The sequence below is a fragment of the Misgurnus anguillicaudatus genome, chromosome 20 (assembly GCF_027580225.2).
Source record: "Misgurnus anguillicaudatus chromosome 20, ASM2758022v2, whole genome shotgun sequence".
Classification (NCBI taxonomy): Eukaryota; Metazoa; Chordata; class Actinopteri; order Cypriniformes; family Cobitidae; genus Misgurnus; species Misgurnus anguillicaudatus.
Genome location: NC_073356.2, coordinates 15,054,334 through 15,080,235, shown reverse-complemented (window position 1 = coordinate 15,080,235; position 25,902 = coordinate 15,054,334). Strand labels below are relative to the sequence as shown.

Genomic DNA, 25,902 nt, shown 5'->3' with positions numbered 1-25,902 from the left:
CCAGTTACCTTCTGACTTGGAATGACTGTACTTTTTGATGACAAAGTTGAGAGTTTTAGTTGCACTGGCTCCTTCTGTGTGTCCAGAGCATCTGCCTTTTCTTTCAGGATAAAGGTGGTGTCACTTTGGTTATCCAGTAAAGCATATATGAGTACTTCATGCTCTGGGCTACTTGTCGTTGACAACCAGACTGGAATAACGGTGGACGTGTATGTTCCATTCATGTTTTGTACCACACGGTTAGCGGTGGCTTCCTTTGAAGCTTCATTTAACTGCTTAGAATCCATCCTTTCATTAAACTTTTTCTCTTTGGCTTGGTTCCAACTCTCCCTTTTCTCGTCATCTCTGTGATCTTTCTTTCCATCATCTTTGAACCGGTCTTCATGCAAACAGATTGGGTGCTTCCTTTTACATGTATCACAGACACTCCTCTTTTCACAATTCTTAGAATAGTGTCCTGTCTTCAAGCATCCAAAACACAGTCCTTTAGTTCGCACAAACTTAACCCTTTCTGAGATTGACTTTTCTTTGAACTTTCGACATGTTTGAATGCCATGGTGCAACTTCTCACAAAAGACACGTTTTAACGTCTGTGTTTTCTTCTGAGCTGCTTGCCAGAACCTTTGCACCAACATTTCGAGGCTTAGGTGTTTTAACCTTATCACTATCACCAGACTTCAAAGCATGAAGAGATGTCACAGGATTGCATGCTATCTTAGCTTCTCTCGAAACAAACCAAACAAATTCACTAAAGCTTGGAAAATCATGTGTTGATTCTTCAACCGCCAGGACCTCTCTGTTCCATCTCGCTATAAGCCAATCAGGAAGCTTGTTGAGCATTCTTTGGTTTTCACTGCAGTCATTTAAGACTGCAAGACTCTTGAGCTGCAACATTGCAGTTTCACAGCTTCTAAGAAAATCTGAGAATTCCCTTAGTTCAATGCTGTCCTTGGGTCCTATTTTTGGCCATGAAGATATCTTATCTCTGAAAGCCTTGGCAATCATAAAAGGACTTCCATACCTTTCTTCCATGATGTCCAATGCTGAATAATATGCAGCATCCGTGCCTAGCATGAAGTAACCTTCAATAGCTTTCTTTGCAGGTCCTCCAACATACTTTCGGAGGTAGTAAACCTTCTCATTTACTGGAATATTCTTCCTACCAATCAATGTCTCAAAAGATGTTTTCCAGTCCTTGTACCTTAGTGGATCTCCATTGAAAACAGAAGGCTCTGGTATTGGAAGATGACTTGCATTGATTGACTCTGTAATTGCTTTGGCAAGAGCTGTAGTGCCATCTGTTTGATGAGCAATGGCAGCAGGTTGCACATGTGTGGTGTTCTGTGGTGTAGCCACATGATGCTTAGAAACGCTTCTTTTAGGTTCGGTTTCATGTTTACTGCTATGAAGCAACTCCGATATCTCTTCGTCTGAGCCATTTTCCTGCTCGTAGACCTGTAGACGTGCTTTTGCAGCATTCATTTTCTTTACAGTCTCTAAGCGCTCTAACTGCCTGCGCTTCTCTTCTAATAATTTTTTTCTTGCAACATTTTCTTCTTCTTGCAGTGCAAGCTTCTTTCTGTTCTCAACTTCAAGGTTCCCAAGCTCTTGTTCCTTAAGTTCCATGTCCTCTAACACCTTTAATGTGGCTTGAGTTGCAGCAAGCTCTGCTGCAGCTTCCAGTTTCTTTGAAGAGGTCAGGGTTGATCGCTTTGAACTGATGCTTGTAAACTTTGAACTTTGTGAACATATACTAGACCTTTTTGAAGTTGCATTTGTAAGCACTGAGCCAGTCTCAGACCAGTATGCTCGTTCTTTGCGAGTATCTGGTACCTTTTCTCTTAATTCAAGAGAGTCCTCTGCATGCTCCAATAGCTTTCCTGAGACAGCATCACACGTGTCTACTCTGCGGCGCGTCTTGCCATCTGGAGTAGTGTGTTGACGTAAATCTTGATAAGCTTGTTTTACACTTGTTGAAGCTTTACTGATCTTAGTTATGTAGGTTTGCAGGATTTCAGTTGAGGATGTTCCATCAATTGCCTTTCTAGTCTCTTTAGCAAGAACTTTCCATTTGTCATAAGAGGTAGTAAAGCGATGTTGAAGCTTTTTAGTTTGGCTTTCATACAGTTCTTTACCCTTTTCCGTAAGCTCTCGTTTCCTCTGGCTTCTTCTTAGACTTTCCTCTAAAGTAGCTTGAGTTTCTACAGCTACCTCAGTCTCTTTTGATAGGTTTGCATCTATATCAAGGCCTTTAAACTGCTGCTGTAATACTGTTTCTCTATTGTTCGCATCTAAGCCTCTCACTTGTCTCATACTCGTGCTCTGACATTTTGATATTTTATGAATTAGCACCTTTGTTTAGTAGCTAAACCTTAGAATGAGCTAAAGTAACTAACAAGCCTAGTTTAATGTTACCAGTAAGCTTTTGTTTATATTGTAATAATACACTTAAACTTTAGAATTCACCATGTATGTTTTACAGTGTACTCTGCTAGAAACACTTTTCACAATTCAAATGAACTTATTTTCACTTAAAACAGAATTAACACTTCTCTTTAACACCAAAATAATAACAACAAAAATGTGAAATATTATGATGGTCCCTTTAAATAATTATTTACCCTTCAAATTGCTTAGAAGTAAATAACTTAATGAGTTGAACAATCACTCCAACATGTAAACATGCACATCACAAATTAACATTTAACTTTTAGCACTTATAGAACCCCTTTTGCAGTTGAAGGCTATTCCACTTCTTAATATTTAACTTATTTTAAATATTTGACTTCTTGAAGGTTTAACCAAACAGTGCTTCCGGGTTCTGCTTGCCTCTTAATATGTTAACATTGTATGCACAGTCTTATCTTTGATGCTTGAATTCACACTCAAATGTAAACTTGCGTGCAGCTCCGTCGACGAGCGGCAGGTGCAGATCATAATCTCCCCACGTCTCCGCTTCGTGTCGAGCAGGCTGAGTTCTCACTATAACTCCCTCCAGTTAATAGACACGGACACAAAGCGTTCTTCTTTACGGGCATTTATTAGTCATCCTCGATGCCATCAAAATATGCCATCAAACATGGGATAAAGCATGCCGTCAGAACTAAACAAAACATAAATCACATAAGTTACAGAAATAAGAAATATTCTCACAGAGAAAAGCACATGAATAAACAAGCAACACAACAATAAATTGACTGCAAATAAACATTAACACATTTATACTTAACATAATTACAAATAAAAAAAACTATTCATACCTCATTGGCCGCATTAACTCCAAAGGGAATGACAACACAAAACAGGTAACAGAGGCAACTTCTCTTCTGTGTGTCTCGGTAAACTTATAAATGTAATGACTTTACCAGAAACTTAACAAAACCGCAGGTAACTCGGCCCGTGCGATCTATGTGCAGTCAGTCCACACACGTGCAACCTATTTGCACTACATACTTCAAAGCATGTAAATACTACGATGCTGGTGTTACATCAATATGCGTCTGACTCAAACAAACCTCAGAACATTAGTTCCGCTATATAAATGTAACGGGATCTACTTTTATAACAATTATTTTTGAGAGACTTTTATTTTGACGCGCAGACTGGTTTACGTGCGAGTGGTGAGAGTGCACGAAGCAGAGCGCGCAGTAGAAAAAAGTAGAAGAGTAAGCTGAAGTGTGTGTCGTGTCGTGTCCGAGAAGCTCGTTCGATAAAGTTGCTTTAAGAGAACTAAATCGGAGTTTTGGTCGGACAGAGGACATCACTGTATTGTGGACTGTAAGTGTTTTACAGTTGAAGATTGCATTTTGACGATCGGCTCCCAAGAAGCTCAGCTGTTGCTGGAATGACGCAGTAACTTTATGCTGGCTGCAGGCACACGTTAAAGTGCTTAATAAGTGAGTTTTCTTCTCGTATTTGTGACATTTTTGCTATATCTGACATATTTTTGCTGTGTCACGTTATTTACTTTACACTGAAGTGACGTTTTTGGTATGGACGGATCCGTCGTTTTATTTTGTGGTTAACACGTGTCCTTACACGTGAGACAGCGGCTGCTGTATATAATCGTGATATAAAGCACTGTTTTGAGAAGATTTGAGTTTACCCTGCCATCCAAACGACATCTCAGCTGATTCATCTCGAGGGTGGTTCGTTTGTAATTCATCTGTGTGATTCATCTGATATTGATATTGCGACTGGAAGAGGCAACTAAGTTACATCTCTCGAGTTAATTTCAACGCACGCTACTTCAAGACAACATATTTCCACGCATCATTCTACAGACTGGTATTTCCTATTTGTTCTTTTGGGACATTGTGGTTTGATGGACGGTACAGTTAAAACCTTAAAGTTGGGTTATAAAACTTGAAGTGAACTGTGGTTGAACATTTTAACAGGGACATTCATCAGTGTTTTGGGTGTGAAATTGTGAATGCTCATTGAAGCGGTTATTTTCTCACTGTTTTTGAATGTGATTGTGTTTCAAAAGGTAAATTAAGTGGTGTCATTTAATTCAAAGTAAATGTCACGGCCGGGGCAGACCCAAGGTAGCTAACAGGCCACGCCCCTCTCTACTTTCCACCTCGAGGAGGTTCCCAAGACCACCCCAATGACCAGACAGACGAGTATACTACAGTTAAAAGGTATCTTTATTAAATATTTAAAAGGTAAGGGAAAAAGGGGAGGGGCAGCTTAAAAACAATCTTCTTTTCGCCTCCAGGGCGAGTTGGACCAGGGGACGGGGGCCAGGAGTCTCCTTCTGTGGTGTTTTTGAACTCGTGGCGCCCTCCGCTTCCTCCTGGAGGCAAAATAAGGAACACACAATTAACGTTGGTCCAGCACCGAGTCACAACTTATCTGACTGTTGTTTCTGTCTCTCTCGCCCTCAGGTCACTCCGTCTTGACCTCACTGGACGCAGGGGATCCACCACAAGGCACGGCTGCAGACACAGGTAAGTTACACTCTGTACAGGTAGGTTACTCACAACACTAGGCCTTTAATACACTCCAAAGCATCCGTGGAGACAGAGGTAAAGGGTTTTCTCACTACTGACACTGCTTGGTCCTCTTCGAGGCGTTGCTGCAAACACAGGTAAGTGATATACTGCACAGGTAGGTTACTCACACTACTGGACCTTTAATATACTCCAAAGCATCCGTGGAGACAGAGGTAAAGGGTTTCTCACTACTGACACTGCTTGGTCCTCTTCGAGGCGGTGCTGTAAACACAGGTAAGTGATATACTGCACAGGTAGGTTACTCACACTACTGGACCTTTAATATACTCCAAAGCATTCGTGGAGACAGAGGTAAAGGGTTTCTCACTACTGACACTGCTTGGTCCTCTTCGAGGCGTTACTGTAAACACAGGTAAGTGATATACTGCACAGGTAGGTTACTCACACTACTGGACCTTTAATATACTCCAAAGCATCCGTGGAGACAAAGGTAAAGGGTTTCTCACTACTGACACTGCTTGGTCCTCTTCGAGGCGTTGCTGTAAACACAGGTAAGAGATATACTGCACAGGTAGGTTACTCACACTACTGGACCTTTAATATACTCCAAAGCATCCGTGGAGACAGAGGTAAAGGGTTTCTCACTACTGACACTGCTTGGTCCTCTTCGAGGCGTTGCTGTAAACACAGGTAAGAGATATACTGCACAGGTAGGTTACTCACACTACTGGACCTTTAATATACTCCAAAGCATCCGTGGAGACAGAGGTAAAGGGTTTCTCACTACTGACACTGCTTGGTCCTCTTCGAGGCGTTGCTGTAAACACAGGTAAGAGATATACTGCACAGGTAGGTTACTCACACTACTGGACCTTTAATACAGTTTCTCTCCTCTGGCTCAGGCCTCAACATGCTATTTTCTTCGCACAATCTGCACAGGGCCCGGGCGGCTTCGTTTACTGTCAATACAGCACACACACAGCAAGCTTAGTGAAACACACGGTAAAAGCCACACTCACTACAGCACTCTGCACACGCACTCCACGTGAAGTTTAAGGCTTGGCCGCCTAGGTCTTGGCTGCTCGAGAGGCGGGTTGGGCGTTGTACACGCCAGAGAAAGAGAAAAGATTTCACAGGTAAATATATTCACAACGCCCCTCTATGTCTTCCGGTTACTTCTTCGGCTCGCCTACGCATTCAACCTCCACAGGGCCGGTAACCTTCAACACCCCCAAAAAGATAATAGTAACTCCTCTTCTGGATAACACAGAGCGTTTCGTTGTGATTGTTTACTCACGCTTGGTTGTCCAACCGATTTCCCAATATACATCCACCAGCGTCGTGTTTGCTTCTCCACATCCAAATCACATGATAACTTCCTTATTCCAACGTCTCCAACCTCTCGTCTTCCCTGAGGGATAAGTGTGAGTCAACCCAGCCGATCTCCACCGTAACAACGAGCACAAGCAACGTATGCACAAAGTGCCACCAACAAAAACGTCTGACATCTTCAAAGCTCTTTATATTCTCAACCTTCTCTCCTCTTCAGCCTATCAGCGATCGCTGTGTTGATCGCTCTCACCCAGGGCTGGACTGGGACAAAAATTTGGCCCTGGCATTTTGGCCCAAATCGGCCCACACAACATACCCGGCAAAAAATTATTTTTAAGAAAAAAATTTCTTAATTTTTTTTGGCTTGTTTTCGGTAAAAATATCAAAAAATTCTTAAATTAAGATGCTTTTTCTTGATGGTCAAAATGACCCAAGAAAGTGAGTCTAGCTTTTTGGACCAGAAATGTTGAATTTGGGTGGTTTTGCGCATAAAGCAAGCTAAAGGAATCTGCCAATGGGGTAAGCAAAAAATCTAAAAACACTAAATGCAAGAAAAATTCAAGAAAAATTTGCTTACCCCATTGGCAGATTTTTTTGCTTGTTTTATGCACAAAATCACTTAAATTTAATATTTTTGGTCTAAAAAACTAGACTTATTTTCTTGGGTCATTTTGCTAATCAAGAAAAAGCATCTTATTTTAAGAATTTTTAGATATTTTACTGAAAACAAGACAAAAATACTAAGAATTTTTTTCTTGAAAATAATTTTTTTGCAGTGTATAATTACAAATACCACCCATATTTGCATGCCTTTAAATATGTATACAGCAATAGCAACTCCAATTCCATAAAAGCACTAAACCCAATTAATAGCAGGTAGAAAAGAGCGAGAGTTGACACAACAAACACTTCTAGAACGTGTTATTTGTTAGTTTAGTTAAGTTTAGTTTAGTTTAGTTTAGTTTAGTTTAGTTTAGTTTAGTTTAGTTTAGTTTAGTTTAGTTTAGTTTAGTTTAGTTTAGTAATCCACACTTATGAATCCTAAAACAAGCTTCATGCAATTGGCAAAATTTGCCATTGAATTGGCGACTTTTTACAGAATGAAAGTGCTGCTTACAGTAATATTGAAAACTGATTATTACTTGCAGTACGTACAGGAAAGTATTCACTACATTCACTCATACCTGTCAAGTTTTGGATTTGAAAATAAGGGAAATTTTCTGGCGCCCACCGCGAGCAGTCCTACCAACCCAAACAAGCTTCAGTATCCCTTACATTTTAAGACTGGTGCTATAGCCTAAATGACAACACAAAATGGTATAAGGGGTGTCAAACTCATTTTACGCTGAGGGCCGGATGGTAAATAACGTTACGATGTGAGGGCCGGATAATTTTTTTAAACCTTAGTGTGCTGATAATTGTGTTAAAATTAACTAAACAAACTAATTTATTAGCAAGAAAACTAGTGAAACACACAGCTCTGTGAAAACTACATTTCATAAGTTACACTCATACTGTACATACTATACACACAAATTTGCATCTGTACAAAACCCACTGGCATTAGGTTGAAAAGCCTTAATTTAACTTATTTTGCGTTATACCTTAATGGCAAAATTATTTATAAACCATTCACTTTTCTTTGTAATGAGAACAGTCATTTAGAAAATGAATATGCATATAAATATATGATGTGTTACTATATTACTAGCATTAACTTAGAAGTGATTACAAGTGATTATAATGGGAAATATAATAAATAACAAGAATTAAAGTGTGACAATAAATATGCTATATGATTTACCTGCTGGCTTGATAAAGCTTTGAGTCCACGTTTGCAATGTTGAACTGCCTTTAGCAGCCTCCCTTTCCGTTCTCTGTCTTTATTTTGTGAAGGCATTGCATTGGTGGTTTTTTTTTTGTCTACAAAGTGTGCCAACAACAGCAAATTTAGTGTTTATATTAACTTAGATCTGATCGGGAACATTAAATCCATTAGACAAGCGATAATACTAAGAATGTGGTTATTTTGTTGTTGTTTGCTTGCTAAGTTGTTAGCACTTTTAGAACACCGACAGCAAATCATTACCGGAAGAAATACATAAACAAACTTCCAAATGAGTAATTCTCCGGTTTAACAACTGATATAATGTAATAAATCTACCTGTTAATGCAATGAACTTCAGAAACTGTCATCTTCGCTCTCCAGGGAGAGAGTGGACACAGAGATGCTGCGGAGCGGGCGGAAAAACACGAAGTGGATTAGCGGAATCAGTGGATCTTTTGCGTGAGGCTAGTGACAGAGCTCAGATAGATTGTGAATGTTTTTGTTACTCCGCCCGGGCTTAATTATTTTGTAATAACGGAGGTTAAAATACGGGAGATTTACGGGAAAATACTAATACGGGAGGACGGCGGGAAAGGAGGGTAAAATACGGGACTTTCCCGGCCAAAACGGGATACTTGACAGGTATGCATTCACTGAACTAAACTAGTGTGATTACAGTAAGATATTTTTTACATTATCTGTCAAGTGTGTTGTTATATACAATAAACATATATTTTGTCTGTAAGCAGATCTCCTGGATTGTTTGATTTTGCTTGAAGAGAAATGATACGTTTTGAAACTATTTTATTGCAGCTTTGTCACCATAATTTTGTGTTTTTGTGATAATTTTGTGTTTATCAAGGGGTATCAATCTAAACTTGTGTTTTGAAAGCAGTTCTGCTTACCGCAGGGACTACACTCACTTCTCCCTCGTCTCTCTGACACTTTGCGTGCTGGTTCTGCCAGTGCCACCACCACCGCCATCATCATCATCATCATCATCATCACCAGCGACGCGAGTTGAAGATCGACATTTGTGTTATTTTAACACGTTTTTCGGCGTCTGCCTGAAGAGCCTGTTTCTTTTTGTGGCGCAGTTTTTCTGCACCTCCCTTGCATTTTTTCCATCTCTCTCTCTCTCTGTTTTGACACGTGAACTGACCGACGATGCACGCTCGCTTGCACAGAGACCAAAGCGGTGATTAGGCCAGCTTAATGTCATTCAAAAAAAATAACCAATGGGCTGCTGCTGAGTGGGCCGGTCTAGCTGGGAAAAAAGGACGATGACTGGGCTGGTCAGTCATTGGGCCAGCGTAATGTCGTTTAAAAGAAAATAACCAATGGGCTGCTGCTTAAATGTCAGTGGGCCGGTCTGTTTAGAAAAAAAGACGCTAACTGGGCTGCTCAGACTAAAGATAGTATGAGATGGATCGGCCCAAAATGTACGTCGGCCCACCGGGAAACTGCCCGGTGTGCCAGATGGCCAGTCCGCCCCTGCTCTCACCTGAACGATATCAGGCTTGATTTAGAGTTTTGGGGAAACCCCGGGAATTCCGGTGTTTTGCCTCAGTCGTCCTGACGGAACCATCACCGGGCGGAACCGATCTTACACACTTTTGGTTCCGCCCTCACAGATCGTCACTTGGTGACATAAAGTTATAAGTAAAGTTAGAGCTAAAAGGGAGATTGTAAGTGTTGTTGGTTGTCACTTTAAAGTGATTGACTCTATAGTGAATACATTGAAAGTGATTGGGTGACAGTACAAAGAAATTCACGCAATACACTTGTTTATTTTTATTTATTTTTCTTTTTGTTTTCATTCATATTGAGTCATTACAAATAATTTCTTATTTGAGAAATTATACAGGAAATAAACAAAATTTATATTTCTTTATACTTACCTGAAGTGTAATCGTAATCTTTAAGTGAAGTCTGTCAGGGAGTAAGGGCGTCTCACTTACCTTAATAGACCGGGGGAGGGAGGATTATGTGAATTTTATATATGTCATTCTGTATCACATACACTTTTACTTCAGAAGGCTTTCTCGTGACGTTAAACTAACTGAAGCCTACCCTTGTCGGTCTGTAGGGGCATTCACCCATAAGGTAGGAAACAGCATACATTATCACGGTTCGATCCGTGTCATGTTTTGTGTTTGTCTCTGATTCTTGTCACCTGGACTTTCATTGACTGATTATATTAACTCATTACACCTGTTCCTTTTTTGATTGTCTGTGTATTTATACCCTTGTTTTCTGTCATTCACTCACCGGTTCATCGTCGCCTGTTATCTGTCAGTTGTGCGCCGTGTTCTGTTTTGTTCCAGTTTTTACCTGCCTGTTGGTTTGCTCGTGTTTTGTTTGATGTTATTTATTTGAATAAATGTCATTTCTGTTCGTAACCTGCATCTGCATCCTGCTTCGTGTCCCTCGCCTTTCGTCCTGATTCCTGATAGATGAACCGGTCATATATGGATGCAGCGGGTTACGCAACGGTGGGGACAAGGTCAGTTCCCGTGATGGTTGAACCTTCTACGTCGGTTCCTGTAGCGGTCGAGCCTTCTGGGTTGATTCCTGTGTGTGTTGAGTCTTCCGAGTCGGCTCCTGTGATGGTCGAATCTTCTACGTTGGTTCCTGTGATGGTCGAACCTTCCAAGTCAGTTCCTCTGTGGTTGAACTCTCTGCCTGGCCCAAGATGGCCGAAGAAGAGCGCTGTTTATTCCAGCGATGGTGGTCCGTTGTGGATGGACCCGCCCTGGACTTCCGCTCTGCCGGTTCCGCCTGGGCTTCTGAGCCCTCCGTCCCTCCCCCAGATCCGCTCACCTGGACTTGTGTTTTTGTGTCATGGTGGAGTGTCTGGGAGCCACTCCTTATGGGGGGGCTTATGTCACGGTTCGATCCGTGTCATGTTTTGTGTTTGTCTCTGATCCTTGTCACCTGGACTTTCATTGACTGATTACATTAACTCTTTACACCTGTTCCTTTTTTGATTGTCTGTGTATTTATACCCTTGTTTTCTGTCATTCACTCACCGGTTCATCGTCGCCTGTTACCTGTCAGTTGTGCTCCGTGTTCTGTTTTGTTCCAGTTCCTGCCTGTTGGTTTGCTTGTGTATTGTTTGATGTTATTTATTTGAATAAATGTCATTTCTGTTCGTAACCTGCATCTGCATCCTGCTTCGTGTCCCTCGCCTTTCGTCCTGATTCCTGATATACATACTCTAGTGTGTACAGAGACTAAAAGCACTGGGTGCGGGGACAAAGATCCTTTCGTTACTCAGTCTTCCAGGGCAGCACTAATTTAATCCCTTACTAGACGAGAATAATTGTTCCCGTTACATAAGCCTACATAAATAAGTCACCTTATACACATATTTCAAAGGAAAAGAAATGCAAATAAACAAATATAAGATGATATATTCAAAAGTGGTTACTTAAGTTAAACTTATTTATGGAACTTATAAAACTTAAATGATGAAACTTAAATGATGAAACTTAAATGATGAAACTGTCTCTACTGGCAGCTACAGTGACTTTAGAGCACATTTGTATGAAAAACTACAACTCCCACTATGCACCACAATGCACAGCTCTGCAAGCCACTCCCATTAATCGGAACAAGGCTCAGATATGATATTGTGTACATAAATGCCACGTTAGTAAAACAAAGAAAATAGCCATCACCACTGTGTCTGACAGACACCAATCATGACTTAATTTTAAACGTGATGTTACATTGTGTTACACACAATAACAGTCTGGCCTGGTGTGTAGCAAAGTCTTATTCAAACAGTAACGTGCGGTTTCAGATCCGCAGTACAAATGTCTTTTCAAGTAGTTAAAAAGGGTATGCATTTTAAATGTTTATTTAGTTTTACCAATTTTCTTTTTGTCTCGTGTTTACTGTAATTACATCTGTGTTATATTGGCTTCACTGCTCTCACAATATAGACCAGTGGCGAACCGTGGGTACTTCAGCTGGGCCTTCAAAATATGCAATGAAGTGCAAATGCCTCTCCATCCATAATACTAGGCTATTCGTATTTCGTTAAATCATACAGTGAACGTGTAAAATATCTGAGCACACAAAGTTATATTACAGAATGGGCATGTCTGCCTTTAAATGCAGTTTTAAAGTTTAAAATTACTTTAATCTAACTGATAAACACAAATACAGATTCTGCTGCTCTGTAATGACAGGGGCTCTGTAAATTTGCATTTAACAAGCTTAAATTAAGTTCTTTAATTTGTTTTTTATTTTTTGGAAATATATATTTAGCTGTAGGATACCTTGTTAATCTTTTTCATAAGGGGAAATATAGCACCCTGCGTTCTCAGTGCACCTCCTTGTGGCTTATAACTGTTGTCGGGTATAGCGAGGTAAAAAATATTTGAATGTTTTCGCATTCTCTCAGATGTAGTTAGGAAATGATAGTGTATGTAATTCGGCGTCGTCTGTCAGTCATTACTATCCTCGCGTAACAAGTGAAACTGTCAGGAAGTAAAAGTATAATTGAAACCATTATTTTTCTCGTGTTCGCGTCATATGCAGGCTCCTCTGCACGCGCTTCTCCCAGCTGTGCTCTTCACGAGTACGCGCTTAAGTTATTTCGTTTTTACCTCAGCCCTATCAAGCTAGCCACAACGTCAATCACGTTTTCCGCCATTTACCTCAACCACTCTCACCGCAGAAATTCGGGCCATTAGACTGTATTAATATTAACGGTCTATGATCTTCGTCTTTTCGTGTTTTATGGCAGCTCGCATCCAGTTTGTTGCATGATTAGGACTTCATGAAGGCTTACAATGTTTTGTTTTTTGCCCGCCCACTTGAAATCAAAACGTGATTGGTCGATTTGCCCGTCACTCTCCACACCAAAACACATAGCTTGGCCTTCCCTGGGATTCATGAAGTCCTAACCAATGGATGAGCCAGATAACCGGGCCTTAATAGAGACAGACGATTCTGATTGGATTAGATGTTTTCATGACATGAACCTGACAGTAAGCTTAACGTTAGAACATAGATGAGAGAAAATATATTACATGTATTGTATTAAATTGAATTAAATAGAAATAAAAAAATGTAAAAACATATTTTTATTGAATATTATTTATTTGTATTATTATAATAAAAAATATTTTTATAAATTTTTTAGGCCTTCTCTGAAGGCGTAGAAGGCCCTGAAGGTTCCCCACTGATATAGACATATAAAACCCCGCTCAGATATGCTATTGTGTATATAAATGCCACCTTAGTTGTAAATGACCACTAGCAGTGTTTTATTATGATTATTCTGTTTCATACTTTTATTTCATGTGACTTTTATTTTGACATCATGCTATCGGTAGGAGAGGTTAGTATCTTCACTCACACTCTTACGCTCGCGCTCTACCTTGTTCAATAGAGAGCACGTGAAGTCATGTTACAAGACGATGCATGTTTAGAGCCAGAGCTCGTAAAAATATTGCTGTAACTTTCAACTAAAGATGTTTTTTGAAGTGTTATATCTCAGAGCTTGATTCGTTTGGCAGAAGTAATTTAAGAATAATTTGAAGTTTCTAGCTAGCTCTCCTATGTCTAAGTTAATTTAATGGCTAGCTCTCCAATGTCTAATTTAAGTTAATGGCGGCAACTTTCCCTGGATTACCACTTTTAGCACCCTTTGATATGCGGAGCGAGGTATGTGGTTCATGTGTTATTTTTATGTTAATTAATTTCATGTTGTTGTTATGTTCATGTGATGATAACGGTACCCATTTCATATAATGGCTGTTACCTGCTATGCTGTAATTAATGTGATGCTAAAGTGCATTTGTAAAGGGATTATTTTATATCTGGCTAAATTGCCTTTGTTATTTCCCTTTTTTAAGTTTTCACGGTGTTGGTGCTATGCACACTCGTCTCAATTAAAGTACACCCGTCTGGAAACACTCCCAAGTCTGTTTATTCCAAGTTGAAGGGCTGCTACAGTGAAAACTCGTCGCTCGATGTGGAGTGAAACGAAACTCAACTCAACTCGACGTTAGAAGGACTGCCATCTGCTATTCTGTGTACAAGACTGCCACCTGCTGTTCAAACACCCTCATTTCAACCGGCACTCAGGCAAGATCAGTCTATTGCGGTTATGCTGATTGTTGCATAAAGTCACGGGACTCTTTGATTGCAAACACTGAACTTAAGTCACCTTTATAAACAATATACTGTACATGTTTGATGCTCTAAATTAATCATACATCTGAAAGGTGAATTTAAAGATACAGAAGGGTGATATATATATATTGAACAAATTGAACCTGTTAATGTAAATTCATTTGCGGGTAAATCTGTATTATAGCATTCATTGCTAAGCTGTTTGTGTGTTAGCCTACATTTTATTGATGATAATTACCCTCAGTGCATGTTTGGTATTAAGTGTATGTTGAGTTATTTAGCTATATTTCAGTAATTAAACTATAGTTTAGTAGTTCAATATAACCAAACAGCAACACAACTTCAAAAATGTCACTTAATGGAGAAGAAGTAGCTGGCACACATAACCCACTCACAAAAACAGATAACCCACAGCCAGTCAGGTCTAGTTCCCGTGAAAGAACATTTACAGAAAAGGGATACGAGATGCACAAACAGGAAGCAATTAAACACAAGAAAGAATTCATGAGAGCTTATGGCTACTGGAAAGAGGTGGCAGGAAAGGTTAGGACCGCACTAAAATCATTCTGTTCTCAAGATGAACTAAATAAATTCAGAGAAGAAATCCAAAGTCGACACAGTGCAGTAAGTGAATGTTATGAGCCCATTCAACGCAACCACAATGCTACCCCAGACATTGTCCCAAAAATGGATGCTTGTATAGCACTCACAGCAGAGATCAGCGAAATAATAAGACAACGGCTAGAAACTGTAGATGAGGCTTTCAATCCAGAACTTGAGAAACTACGAGTGAGGATGGCACTTAAGAAGGATGAGTATGGATCTATCTTCGGACACACAAAGACAGATACTGTACTTTCTCTATCAGAAAAATCCCTCCACTCACAGGGCTCAAGCAGACATGTAGATGCAGGAGCAGAACTCGCAGCTCAACAAGAAAGGATTAAAGCAGTATATCAAATACAAGCTCAAGAAGAAGTTCTTAGCAAGTTAGAAGAAGAGAAGCAGCTAGTTCTTAAAAGGTTAGAAGAAGAAAGGCAAGTAGCTCTTAAAAGGATAGAGGCAAATATGCGTCAGGAAAAGAAAAGACTACAGCAAATTCAAGCAGAGTCAGAAGTAAGAATAGCGGAGGCGAGAGTAAACGCATCCGAGAGCCTTGAACATGACTCCAAAGACTGGCTAAAAGAGACTGATCTCACAGTTGAATTCAAAAGCCAACTCAATCCCAGGGCCAACGCATACCAGCCTCCACAAGCATGCGCCAATGCGCTAGCATCTCCTGAGAAAGACAGCCTTACCCAAGCTCTCATTAACTCACTCAGTATTAATCGCCTGCCTGCTCCTGAGCCACCAAAGTTCTCTGGCAAAGCCCTAAAGTATGTAGACTGGAAGATGTCCTTCATGGCCCTCATAGACCACCAGCCTCTCCCAGCTCATGAAAAAATGTTCTACTTAAAAACCTATCTGAGCGGAGAAGCACGTAAAGCTGTAGAGGGATTCTTCTATAGAAACACTGAAGAAGCATATCAGGGAGCCTTAAAGGTCCTAAAAGAAAGGTACGGAAACCACTTCATTGTGCAAAGGGCTTTTAGAGACAAGCTCATGAAATGGCCCAAGATTGGTACCAGTGATCCCGCTGCACTTCGAGAGTGTGCTGACTTCCTGCAAGGATGCGTTGAAGCGATGCCTCATGTGAAGGGATTGGCCATCTTAGACGACTGTGAAGAGAACCACAAGTTGCTGAAGAAATTACCTGACTGGATCACACGCAGATGGAGCAGAGTCGTCACGGAAAGGTTGGACGAATCCGGGGATTACCCAAGCTTTTCCTGTTTCACAAGGTTCATCCAGAAGGAGGCTCGGATAGCCTGTAACCCTGTCGCATCTCCTCTTCTGATCAAGAACACAGATGACAGGCAGTCCAAAAGAGCTAGAGCACTTCACACAAGCACTAAAAGAAACAATCCCACGGAAAGGGTTGAGAAAGTGTTCAATACCAAGTCAAGACCACCTTGTCCTATCTGCCAAAATGAGATGCACGGCGTCGTGAAGTGCCCTACCTTTGCAGCAAAGTCTCTAGAAGACAAGAAAGCCAGCATACGGGAAAACAATTTGTGCTACGGATGTTTGAGAAAGGGACATAGCAGTAAGGATTGCAAAACACGACACACTTGTGTCACCTGCGGCAGACGTCACCCCACCTGTCTACACGAAGAGAGAGAGAACCGATCTGTGGAATCAAAAGAGAGACAGTCCACTTCCACAGACAAAGGCACTAGTCAGGAGGAGATCAAAGTGACATCCCATGCAGTGACGCAGCGTGTCTTCGCCACCTCAAGCATCGTCCCTGTTTTCATGTCATCGGCAAATGAACCAGAGAAAGAAGTTGTAACGTATGCTCTTCTAGACACGCAGAGTGACTCGACATTTGTCTTGGAAGACTTACTCGAAAATCTGAACGTGGAGACTAAACCAGTACAGCTCAAACTAAGCACCATGACATCTGTTGACACACCCATAGCCAGCAAAAGTGTCTACGGTCTACGAGTACGAGGACTACAGTCTGAAAAACAGATTCAGCTACGCCAAGCCTACACTCGTGGCTTCATCCCGGTTGACAAGTCCTACATTCCAACTTCCAAAACAGCGCTGCTCTGGCCTCACTTAAAGCATCTAGCAAACAAACTTCCGCTGCTGCAGGACTGTGAGGTGGGACTGTTAATTGGAAGTGATTGCCCGTTGGCGTTAGCCCCCCAGGAAGTCATCACAGGAGGCGAAAATGATCCATTCGCCCAGAGAACTGAACTTGGCTGGAGTATAGTAGGCTCATCCAATCCACATCTGGATCGCCAGGGAAACCAGAGATTCGTCCATCGAGTGACAGTGAAGGAAATACCTGCACCATCAACCAACGACGTGCTAAAGGTCTTGGAATTAGACTTCAATGAAAGGAAGTATGCAGACAAAGACAAGTATGTGTCTCAAGACGACGTTCGCTTCATTCAGCTTCTGAGTGACAACATAGTTCAAAGGAAAGATGGACACTATGAAATGCCCCTTCCCTTCAAGAGCACAGAGCCTCCTCTGCTACCAGACAACAAGAAGCTGGCAACAATTCGACTGCAGCACTTGAAGAAAAGATTGAAAAATAACGAGCGGTATAAAGAACAGTACAAGTCCTTCATGGAGGATATGATAAAGAAAGGTGACGCAGAGCCAGCCTCTCCTGCGACAGGACAGCAAACTACATGGTACATACCACACCATGGGGTGTTCCACCCCAAGAAGCCAGAGAAGCTAAGGGTCGTCTTTGACTGTTCAGCGAAGTTCCGTGGCGTCTCACTAAATGATACGTTCCTAACAGGTCCTGATCTGATCAACTCTCTCCTTGGAGTGCTTTGTCGTTTTAGGAAAGAGGCTGTAGCCATCATATGTGACATCGAGAAAATGTTCCACCAGTTTTACGTTTCTCCTGAACTAAGGAACTACTTACGCTTTCTCTGGTGGGAGGATGGAGACCTCGAAGCAGAGCCACAAGAGTATCAAATGGCTGTCCACCTATTCGGCGCCACTTCGTCACCCGGATGTGCCAACTTTGGTCTGAAGTACTTGGCACGTCAACACAAGGAAGAGTATCCTTTAGCATCAGCCTTTGTTGAAAGGAACTTCTACGTCGATGATGGGCTTATCAGCGTCCCCTCCGTAGAAGAAGCAAAGGAGTTGATTGCTGAAGCACGAGAATTGTGCAAGAGAGGAGGTTTGCATCTACACAAGTTCAACTCAAATGAAAGAGCAGTTCTGGACTCTGTGGACCCAACTGAGAGAGCAGTCACATCTGAACCCCTCAATCTGGACCTAAATGCAGCTCCAACAGAACGTGCTCTTGGTATTCAGTGGTCCCTTGAACAAGACACCTTCAGCTTTAATGTAAATCCTCAGACCAGGCCCTCCACACGTCGCGGCATCCTATCCATCATTGCCTCCTTGTACGATCCAGTCGGATTCGTGGCTCCATTTATCTTAACTGGAAAGTGCATCCTCCAGGAGTTGTGCCGTCGAGGCATTGGCTGGGATGACCCACTTCCCGAAGACTTAAGTCCACGGTGGGAGAGATGGAAGAGTGACCTACAACTGCTGAAGGAAGTCTCAATACCGAGATGTTACCAACCACAAGGCTTCTGTAAAATTGTCACAAGGGAACTCCATCACTTCTCGGATGCCAGCAATATAGGATATGGCTCGTGTTCCTATCTGAGAAGCAAGAATGAAGATGGTGAAGTTTACTGCAGCCTTGTGATGGCAAAGGCTAGAGTTGCGCCAACAAAACTCACAAGCATTCCAAGATTGGAACTTTCAGCAGCAGTGGTTGCTGCAAGATCAAGTGTCATGCTGAGAAACAAGCTTGAAATGCCGATCCAAGCAGAATTTTTCTGGACTGACTCCCAAGTTGTCCTGGCTTATATCAATAATGAAGCAAGAAGGTTTCATGTCTTCGTTGCCAATCGTGTGCAAATGATCAGGGAACACACCAGCCCCAGCCAGTGGCACTACATAGACACAACAGAAAACCCTGCTGACCATGCGTCGAGAGGTCTAAATGCAGCAGACATCTCCTCATCAAACTGGCTATCAGGTCCCAAGTTCCTGTGGGAACAAGAAATACATACAGAGTCTTACCTAACTCCTGAGTTGCTCCTCGGTGATCCTGAGGTCAGGTCAATGCAGGTGTTCACAACTAAAGTTGAACCTTCAAAGTCAGACCTTCTTACCCGTCTAGATCGATTCTCCTCCTGGTCAAAACTCTTGAAAGTCATTGCAAGAATCAAGAGGCTGAATTCAAAGCAAACTCATCTTGGCAAACTTGTGAGTGTGGAAGAACGCGAGAGAGCTGCCGAATCAATAGTGAAGCTTGCACAAGAAGAAGCATTCTCCCAAGAGATGAAGATACTTCAAAGGGGAAAAGGTCTTCAAAACTCCAGCCCTCTGTTTCGCTTGGATCCCATCTTAGAAAGAGGAGCACTTCGTGTCGGTGGGAGACTGGATCAGTCATCCTTAAGCCCAGAGGTCAGACACCCTTTGATTTTACCCAAAGAAGGACATATTACCAAGTTGATCTTGACCCACTGTCACGAGAGGATCTGTCACCAAGGACAGAATCAAACTCTAACAGAACTTCGAGCCAATGGGTTTTGGGTCATTGGGGGAAGTAAGTCGGTTGCTAAGCTAATACACAGATGTGTGAAGTGCAGAAGACTCAGACGGCCTGCAGAAGAGCAACGCATGGCAGAGTTGCCTAAGGAGCGTGTAGAAGTCTCTGCCCCCTTCACATACTGCGGTATCGACTGCTTCGGCCCATTCATCACCAAGAAAGCCCGTAAAGAGCAAAAGCGCTACGGCTTAATCTTCACTTGCCTAGCTTCTCGATCTGTTCACATTGAGATGCTTGAGGACTTATCCACAGATGCATTTATCAATGCTTTAAGATGCTTCATCAGTCTCAGAGGAGCCGTTCGGCAACTCCATTGCGATCAAGGAACAAATTTTGTAGGAGCTAAAAATGAGTTCAAAGAAGCATTGAAGCAATGTGACACCAGAACGATCGAGAGCTTCCTCGCAGAAAGGCAATGTGAGTTTATATTCAATGCTCCCTCAGCAAGTCATGCTGGCGGCGTCTGGGAGCGCCAGATTCGGACTGTCCGTAATGTCTTAAATGCCACACTCTGTCAATACTTAGGCAGACTTGACGACTCTTCCCTTCGAACCCTGTTCTATGAGGCAATGGCCATTGTGAACAGCCGTCCGTTAACTGTAAACGGAGTAAATGATCCTACCTCGCTCGAGCCATTAACTCCGAATCATCTCTTACTAATGAAATCCAAAACTGCCCTTCCACCGCCTGGAAAATTTGAAAAGGAGGATGTCTATGCAACTAAAAGGTGGCGAAGAGTCCAGTACTTCGTTGAACAGTTCTGGTGCCGGTGGAAGAGAGAGTATCTCATGAACATTTCCACTCGCCAAAAGTGGCATACGACTCGACGCAACCTTAAGGTAGATGACTTAGTCATTATAAAGGAAGACACCCCTAGAAATCAGTGGCGTTTGGGAAGAGTGGTTGAAACCACAAAGGAGAGTGATGGACTAGTGCGTCGCGTCAAGGTGTTAGTAGGAGAAAGATCATCAGCAAAACAAGATCGCCCTACCAAACCTTTGATTATAGAAAGGCCCATTCAGAAACTAGTTCTCCTCCTCGAGAGTGAGTGATCAGTCTAGTTGTCTACACCTTTAACCCCCCTTATGACATAGTCTACTCTCTTTAGTCATTAAGTAATACTCACCTGCACATATCTAGAAACACTGATACAGACATAGGACTCAAGTATGAGCCGTTCAGCCAGGTTGATCCTTGTCTTCACTTTTCATAATGTGAGTGGTGGGAGTGTAAATGACCACTAGCAGTGTTTTATTATGATTATTCTGTTTCATACTTTTATTTCATGTGACTTTTATTTTGACATCATGCTATCGGTAGAAGGGGTTAGTATCTTCACTCACACTCTTACGCTCGCGCTCTACCTTGTTCATGTTCAATAGAGAGCACGTGAAGTCATGTTACAAGACGATGCATGTTTAGAGCCAGAGCTCGTAAAAATATTGCTGTAACTTTCAACTAAAGATGTTTTTTGAAGTGTTATATCTCAGAGCTTGATTCGTTTGGCAGAAGTAATTTAAGAATAATTTGAAGTTTCTAGCTAGCTCTCCTATGTCTAAGTTAATTTAATGGCTAACTCTCCAATGTCTAATTTAAGTTAATGGCGGCAACTTTCCCTGGATTACCACTTTTAGCACCCTTTGATATGCGGAGCGAGGTATGTGGTTCATGTGTTATTTTTATGTTAATTAATTTCATGTTGTTGTTATGTTCATGTGATGATAACGGTACCCATTTCATATAATGGCTGTTACCTGCTATGCTGTAATTAATGTGATGCTAAAGTGCATTTGTAAAGGGATTATTTTATATCTGGCTAAATTGCCTTTGTTATTTCCCTTTTTTAAGTTTTCACGGTGTTGGTGCTATGCACACTCGTCTCAATTAAAGTACACCCGTCTGGAAACACTCCCAAGCCTGTTTATTCCAAGTTGAAGGGCTGCTACATTAGTATAACAAAGAAAATAGAAACTACTTACTTTAGTTAGACGTCCGTTTATCCCTGCATCCTCCACACAAACGCGTCCCCTGCACAATATCTCCACAGCCGCGCTGCCTCAGCTCTTGGAGCTTGTGCTCGTAAACCGAAACACGTCTTTGAAATAAGCACGCGACCAGAAACATTCACAAAACAAACGTTCATATCCTTATCTGATCCAGAAATCTTACACCGAAAGCACACAGCGCGAGTCTGTCCAAGCTCATATAATCCGCAGCGCGTTTGCTCGGAAGCCGAAACGCGTCTGTGAAATAAACATGTCCATACGCGTGCAAAGTTGCTCTCTTGCCTGAAAACCTTTACCAAACGAACGTCCATATCCTTATCTGATGCAGAAATGTTATAAAGAGGGCACACAGCGAGAGAACAGGCAGTAGTCTGTCCAAGCTTCTCTACGCAGCGGAGGCCGATGGTTGCTACGTCTTCCCCGGGCTCCTCTACCCAGCCGACGCCCAGGCTCCGGCTTCTCCTCGGGCTTCTGATCTGCCTGGGCTCTTTGCTGTATTGTGGCTCATAAAGGTGCAATGAACAGCGGATTAGAGCATCATGCTTGTAAAATCACCCTCTTCTATATCATATTGATTAACTTCCACTGTTATTGTAACATGAAGTCTGACTCGCTCCACAATTTCTGTTTAGCTTAGCTTAGCATAAAGATGGCAGCTGATCGTTTTTTTTTCGTCTGTGTTCGTATATTTTCGTAAGTCCCACCCACTGATCTGTAATTGGTCTGAAGCGTGAGTGGGTCCCACCCATAGCCCCCACCTTGGAAAAATGAGGAATGAGTGTCTGTAGTCTTTCACACTCAATAGAGATACAGGATTTCCTTCTTTCAATGACGCAAAATGACGATTTTTACATCATTGAAAGAAGGAAGTGCCTCACTGAAATCAGTATTTCCCCCCTCTCAGGGGAAACTGAGGGAATGATGCACGACAGAAGAAAATATGATGTACCATGTGTCAAAAATTATGATTTATGACCTTGATTTACGACCTAACACCTTATGAGATGTTTGCTTCCTGTAATAAAATATTATGGTGGCAATTAATGTTTATACCCCGGAAATTACTCCGGAAATTACTCAGGAAATGATGTTTGTCCAGGTGTCCTATAGTCTCTGTTGTTTCACGCCTCCCCTCTCCTGTGTGAGTGTTTAAATAAGGTCTGGTAGTTTGTATTTTAAACAAGAAGACTGGTGTAGTTCTAGTGTTGCAATGGCTGCTCCAAAGACTCCTAAAAGGGCCAGACGAGTGTTGTGTACTTCTCCGGCAAGAGGTGTTGTGGAAATGGAAGAAAGGATTACTTTTGCTCCTAAGAAAAAACAGAGTGTTAGTTTGACAAAGTTTCTCCATGAAAATGAGAAATTTGTGAGACATGAATTCTCAATGTCTGATAGACGTGTGGGGAGATATCTGTTTGACAAGGAGTCGCGGTTCGTCCGGCTCTTTGCTGGCGATTTGGTAGATGGAATTACTTCCGATGATCCTAGTTTGGTGTTCCCTGCTAAAGACTGGTTCATATTTTATAACTATGTTTGGAACGATTTGAACAACTGCGGCGACGACCCTTTGTACATCGCGGAGTGGGACGGCGAGGATCCTCATACAAGATACCGGGTGGTTGGAGACCATTGTAGAAAGTTGCCAGATGACTTTGTTTATATTTTTCGCTGCGACGACAAGACAAAGATCATGGAATATACCTGGCCGATTCCCGAGTCTGAGCATTACAAGTACTACAACTTGGTATATCTGCTTCAATGGAAAGATGTGCGAATGTTTGACAACATTTTTTCATGCATTGATAAACTGTTTAGATGGTGTGAACTTTATGATCGCTACACATCCGTTAAAGTGAAGTTGTTCCACCCAGAGAGGTGTGTCCCACCCTCAGGGGCCGGCCTCCTAACCCCGCCTACCTATTACAGGCATTAAAATGGTACCAGTTTGGATCATTCAACACACTTGCTTAACAGGCTTCAAGAAACCATGGCTTCCCCATGCTACACCAGTACCTTTGCGCTCCCGTACCAGGACTTGATGAAGATGAAAGAACCTACAGTTGGACCAGTGCCCTCAAGCCGCCCCCGGCGATGCCTGATGACAATGCAACACCCTACAGCGGCAGCGAACCTCTTGAGACGGTCCCTACAATACCTGATGTTGTTCCAGCATGCTACAACAATATCCTTGGGTCTGCTCCGGAAACGTCTGAAGGGTTTCCAGTACCCTACGACCACAGCCTCGAGACGGATACTGGAAAGCCTGTTGATGAGTCATCCCCAATGGATATTACTATGCCAATTTCTGACAACTCTTGGTTGGATAAATTTTGCATGGACCTGGGGTATCACAACCTGACCTTCCTTACGACTCCCTATGGTTGTACTGGTTCAGTAGCTGGAGCAGCACACTTTGCGGGGGTCGACTCCACAGACGGATGTATCCGGACTGACGGCTTCAAGCTCATAAAAACAATCGTCGTGGCACTTTTGCAGCATCTTGTTGACAAAAAGCTGAAAGAGCTCTGTAGCGGTTGTGAGGTTAATCATCCTAGTCAGCTTAGGCACAGCTGTATTTTTAAGGCTAATGCCTATTTCTTTGACTTTTACTTTGAGGAACTGTCACGTGCTCTGTTCAAGCCAGAACTCAAACATATCATTTCTCAAGCATTGAACCGTTGTGGATTAAGGATTCATCCTCTGAGGGTTCAGGGGTCAGTTGACAGCATCTTACACGAGCTGCGTGAGGAAATTTTTATTGTGGAAAAACTTTCTGAGATCAGAGAAAAACTTGGAGGCCCTGACAACGAAAGGATTGTCCGTGACGCTGTGGACAGCTGGAAGGGTATCATTCATATTGACTGTGTCTAACAAAAGCCATGGGGAATACATGCTTTGTGACTGGATTGGTCAAGTGTCTACTTAAACATCGTATTAGATGTGAGATGACCAGCTTACTTTATAAAATTGTTAATGAAAACTCTGATGTAAATGTACCTGTTAACAGATGTGATGTGGATGCTAAACGACTTACAAATCTCGAGAACCAAATGTCTGTTGTAAAAAATATTTCTAATGATTGGTCTGCACTGATGCGTTTATGCATTAACAAGGACGAGTCAATTTCTGTAACTATTAAAAATTTTTTAGACTTGATGACTGAATGTGGTGCCATTATCAGAATTACTGATATATTATGCATATGTACATATGTGACTGATTTATGTGTTTTTACAATGTCTAGTAATGATAAGGATTATGTTTGTGAAATTATTGAAACACTGGTTGATTACCTTCTTGACAAAAATATTGTGATGTGTATAAAGTTTCTACACTACATTGATGACTTGTGATGTAAAATCTTTCACAATAAATACTTGTACCACTTCGAACCTCTGTGTTATTCGTTTGTGGAGACTGGTGTCACAATATGTCTGAAGAAGTAATGAAAAGGATTTATTACACGCCTTCAAACCCCGGTTCTTTAGGAGGTAAACAACGTTTAAAAGATGCTGTTTTGAAAGAAACGGGTGTTCGCTTAACCAATGATGAAGTGTCAGAATGGCTCTCCGGCGAAGATGCCTACACACTACATAAAACTGCGCCTTTAAAATACAAAAGGAATCGGGTATTTGTCTATGGTATCGATATGCAGTTTCAGGCTGATCTAGTTGATATGTCTGCATATGCTAAGGAAAATGACAACAATAGATCTGTTTAGTAAATATGGTTGGACACGTGTGTTAAAAAACAAGTCCGCAGTAGAGGTTGCTAAAGCCTTTGAATCAATACTGGAAGAGGGACGTGTACCAGAGAAAATACAAACAGATAAGGGGAAGGAATTTTTTAACAAACATTTCCAAAAACTTAAGTACAACATTACGCATTTTGCAACATCCAGTGAATTAAAATCAAGTGTAATTGAGAGGTTTAACAGGACTCTGCGAGGAAGGATGTGGAGATATTTAACGGCTACAAACTCAAAGCGCTATATCGATAAACTTCAAGACATAACACGTGGCTACAACGTCAACTATCATAGAAGCATCAAGATGAGACCGATTGATGTAAACAAAGAAAACAAATCCGAGGTGTTACATAATCTTTACGGTGATAGCCGATCTCACAGTGTAAACCCCATATTTAGATACAAAGTTGGGGACGTAGTTAGAATTTCTAAAGTTAGAGGTCCTTTTGCAAGAGGGTATGAGGAAAACTATACGCAGGAGTTTTTCACTATATCGGCATGTATCCCAAGAGAGCCACCTGTTTACAGATTGTGTGATTATGATGGGGATGTCATCGAAGGCGTTTTTATGAGGAAGAGTTACAAAAGATACTTGTAAGTGAAAACAAATCCTTTAAAGTTGAAAAAATATTAGACAAGAAGAAGAAAGGAAACAAAACATTATTGTTGGT

At 41.7% G+C, this 25,902-nt stretch overlaps 1 protein-coding gene and 1 long non-coding RNA gene across 3 annotated transcripts; one reads left to right on the top strand and one right to left on the bottom strand.

Moving 5' to 3' along the window:
- Positions 1–3,021: 3,021 nt before the first annotated feature.
- Positions 3,022–3,420, bottom strand: LOC141351329 (uncharacterized). Its single transcript, XR_012359549.1, has 2 exons — positions 3,261–3,420; positions 3,022–3,103 (listed from the first exon to the last, which is right to left on the bottom strand). It is a non-coding gene; the product is annotated as an uncharacterized lncRNA (long non-coding RNA).
- A 9,963-nt stretch (positions 3,421–13,383) lies between these two features.
- On the top strand, positions 13,384–21,427 carry LOC129442488 (uncharacterized). Of its 2 annotated transcripts, none has more exons than XR_012359689.1 (2): positions 13,384–21,137; positions 21,329–21,427. XR_012359689.1 is itself a non-coding variant. In XM_055202611.2 (2 exons), exon 2 carries the CDS (start codon positions 14,620–14,622, stop codon positions 20,530–20,532), a length of 5,913 nt encoding a protein of 1,970 aa, XP_055058586.2. In that variant the 5' UTR covers positions 13,384–13,800; positions 13,992–14,619; the 3' UTR covers positions 20,533–21,421. The 2 variants fall into 2 exon arrangements, 1 of the variants encoding a protein (XP_055058586.2); XM_055202611.2 differs by having other exon boundaries at positions 13,384–13,800; positions 13,992–21,421.
- The last annotated feature ends 4,475 nt before the right edge of the window (positions 21,428–25,902 follow it).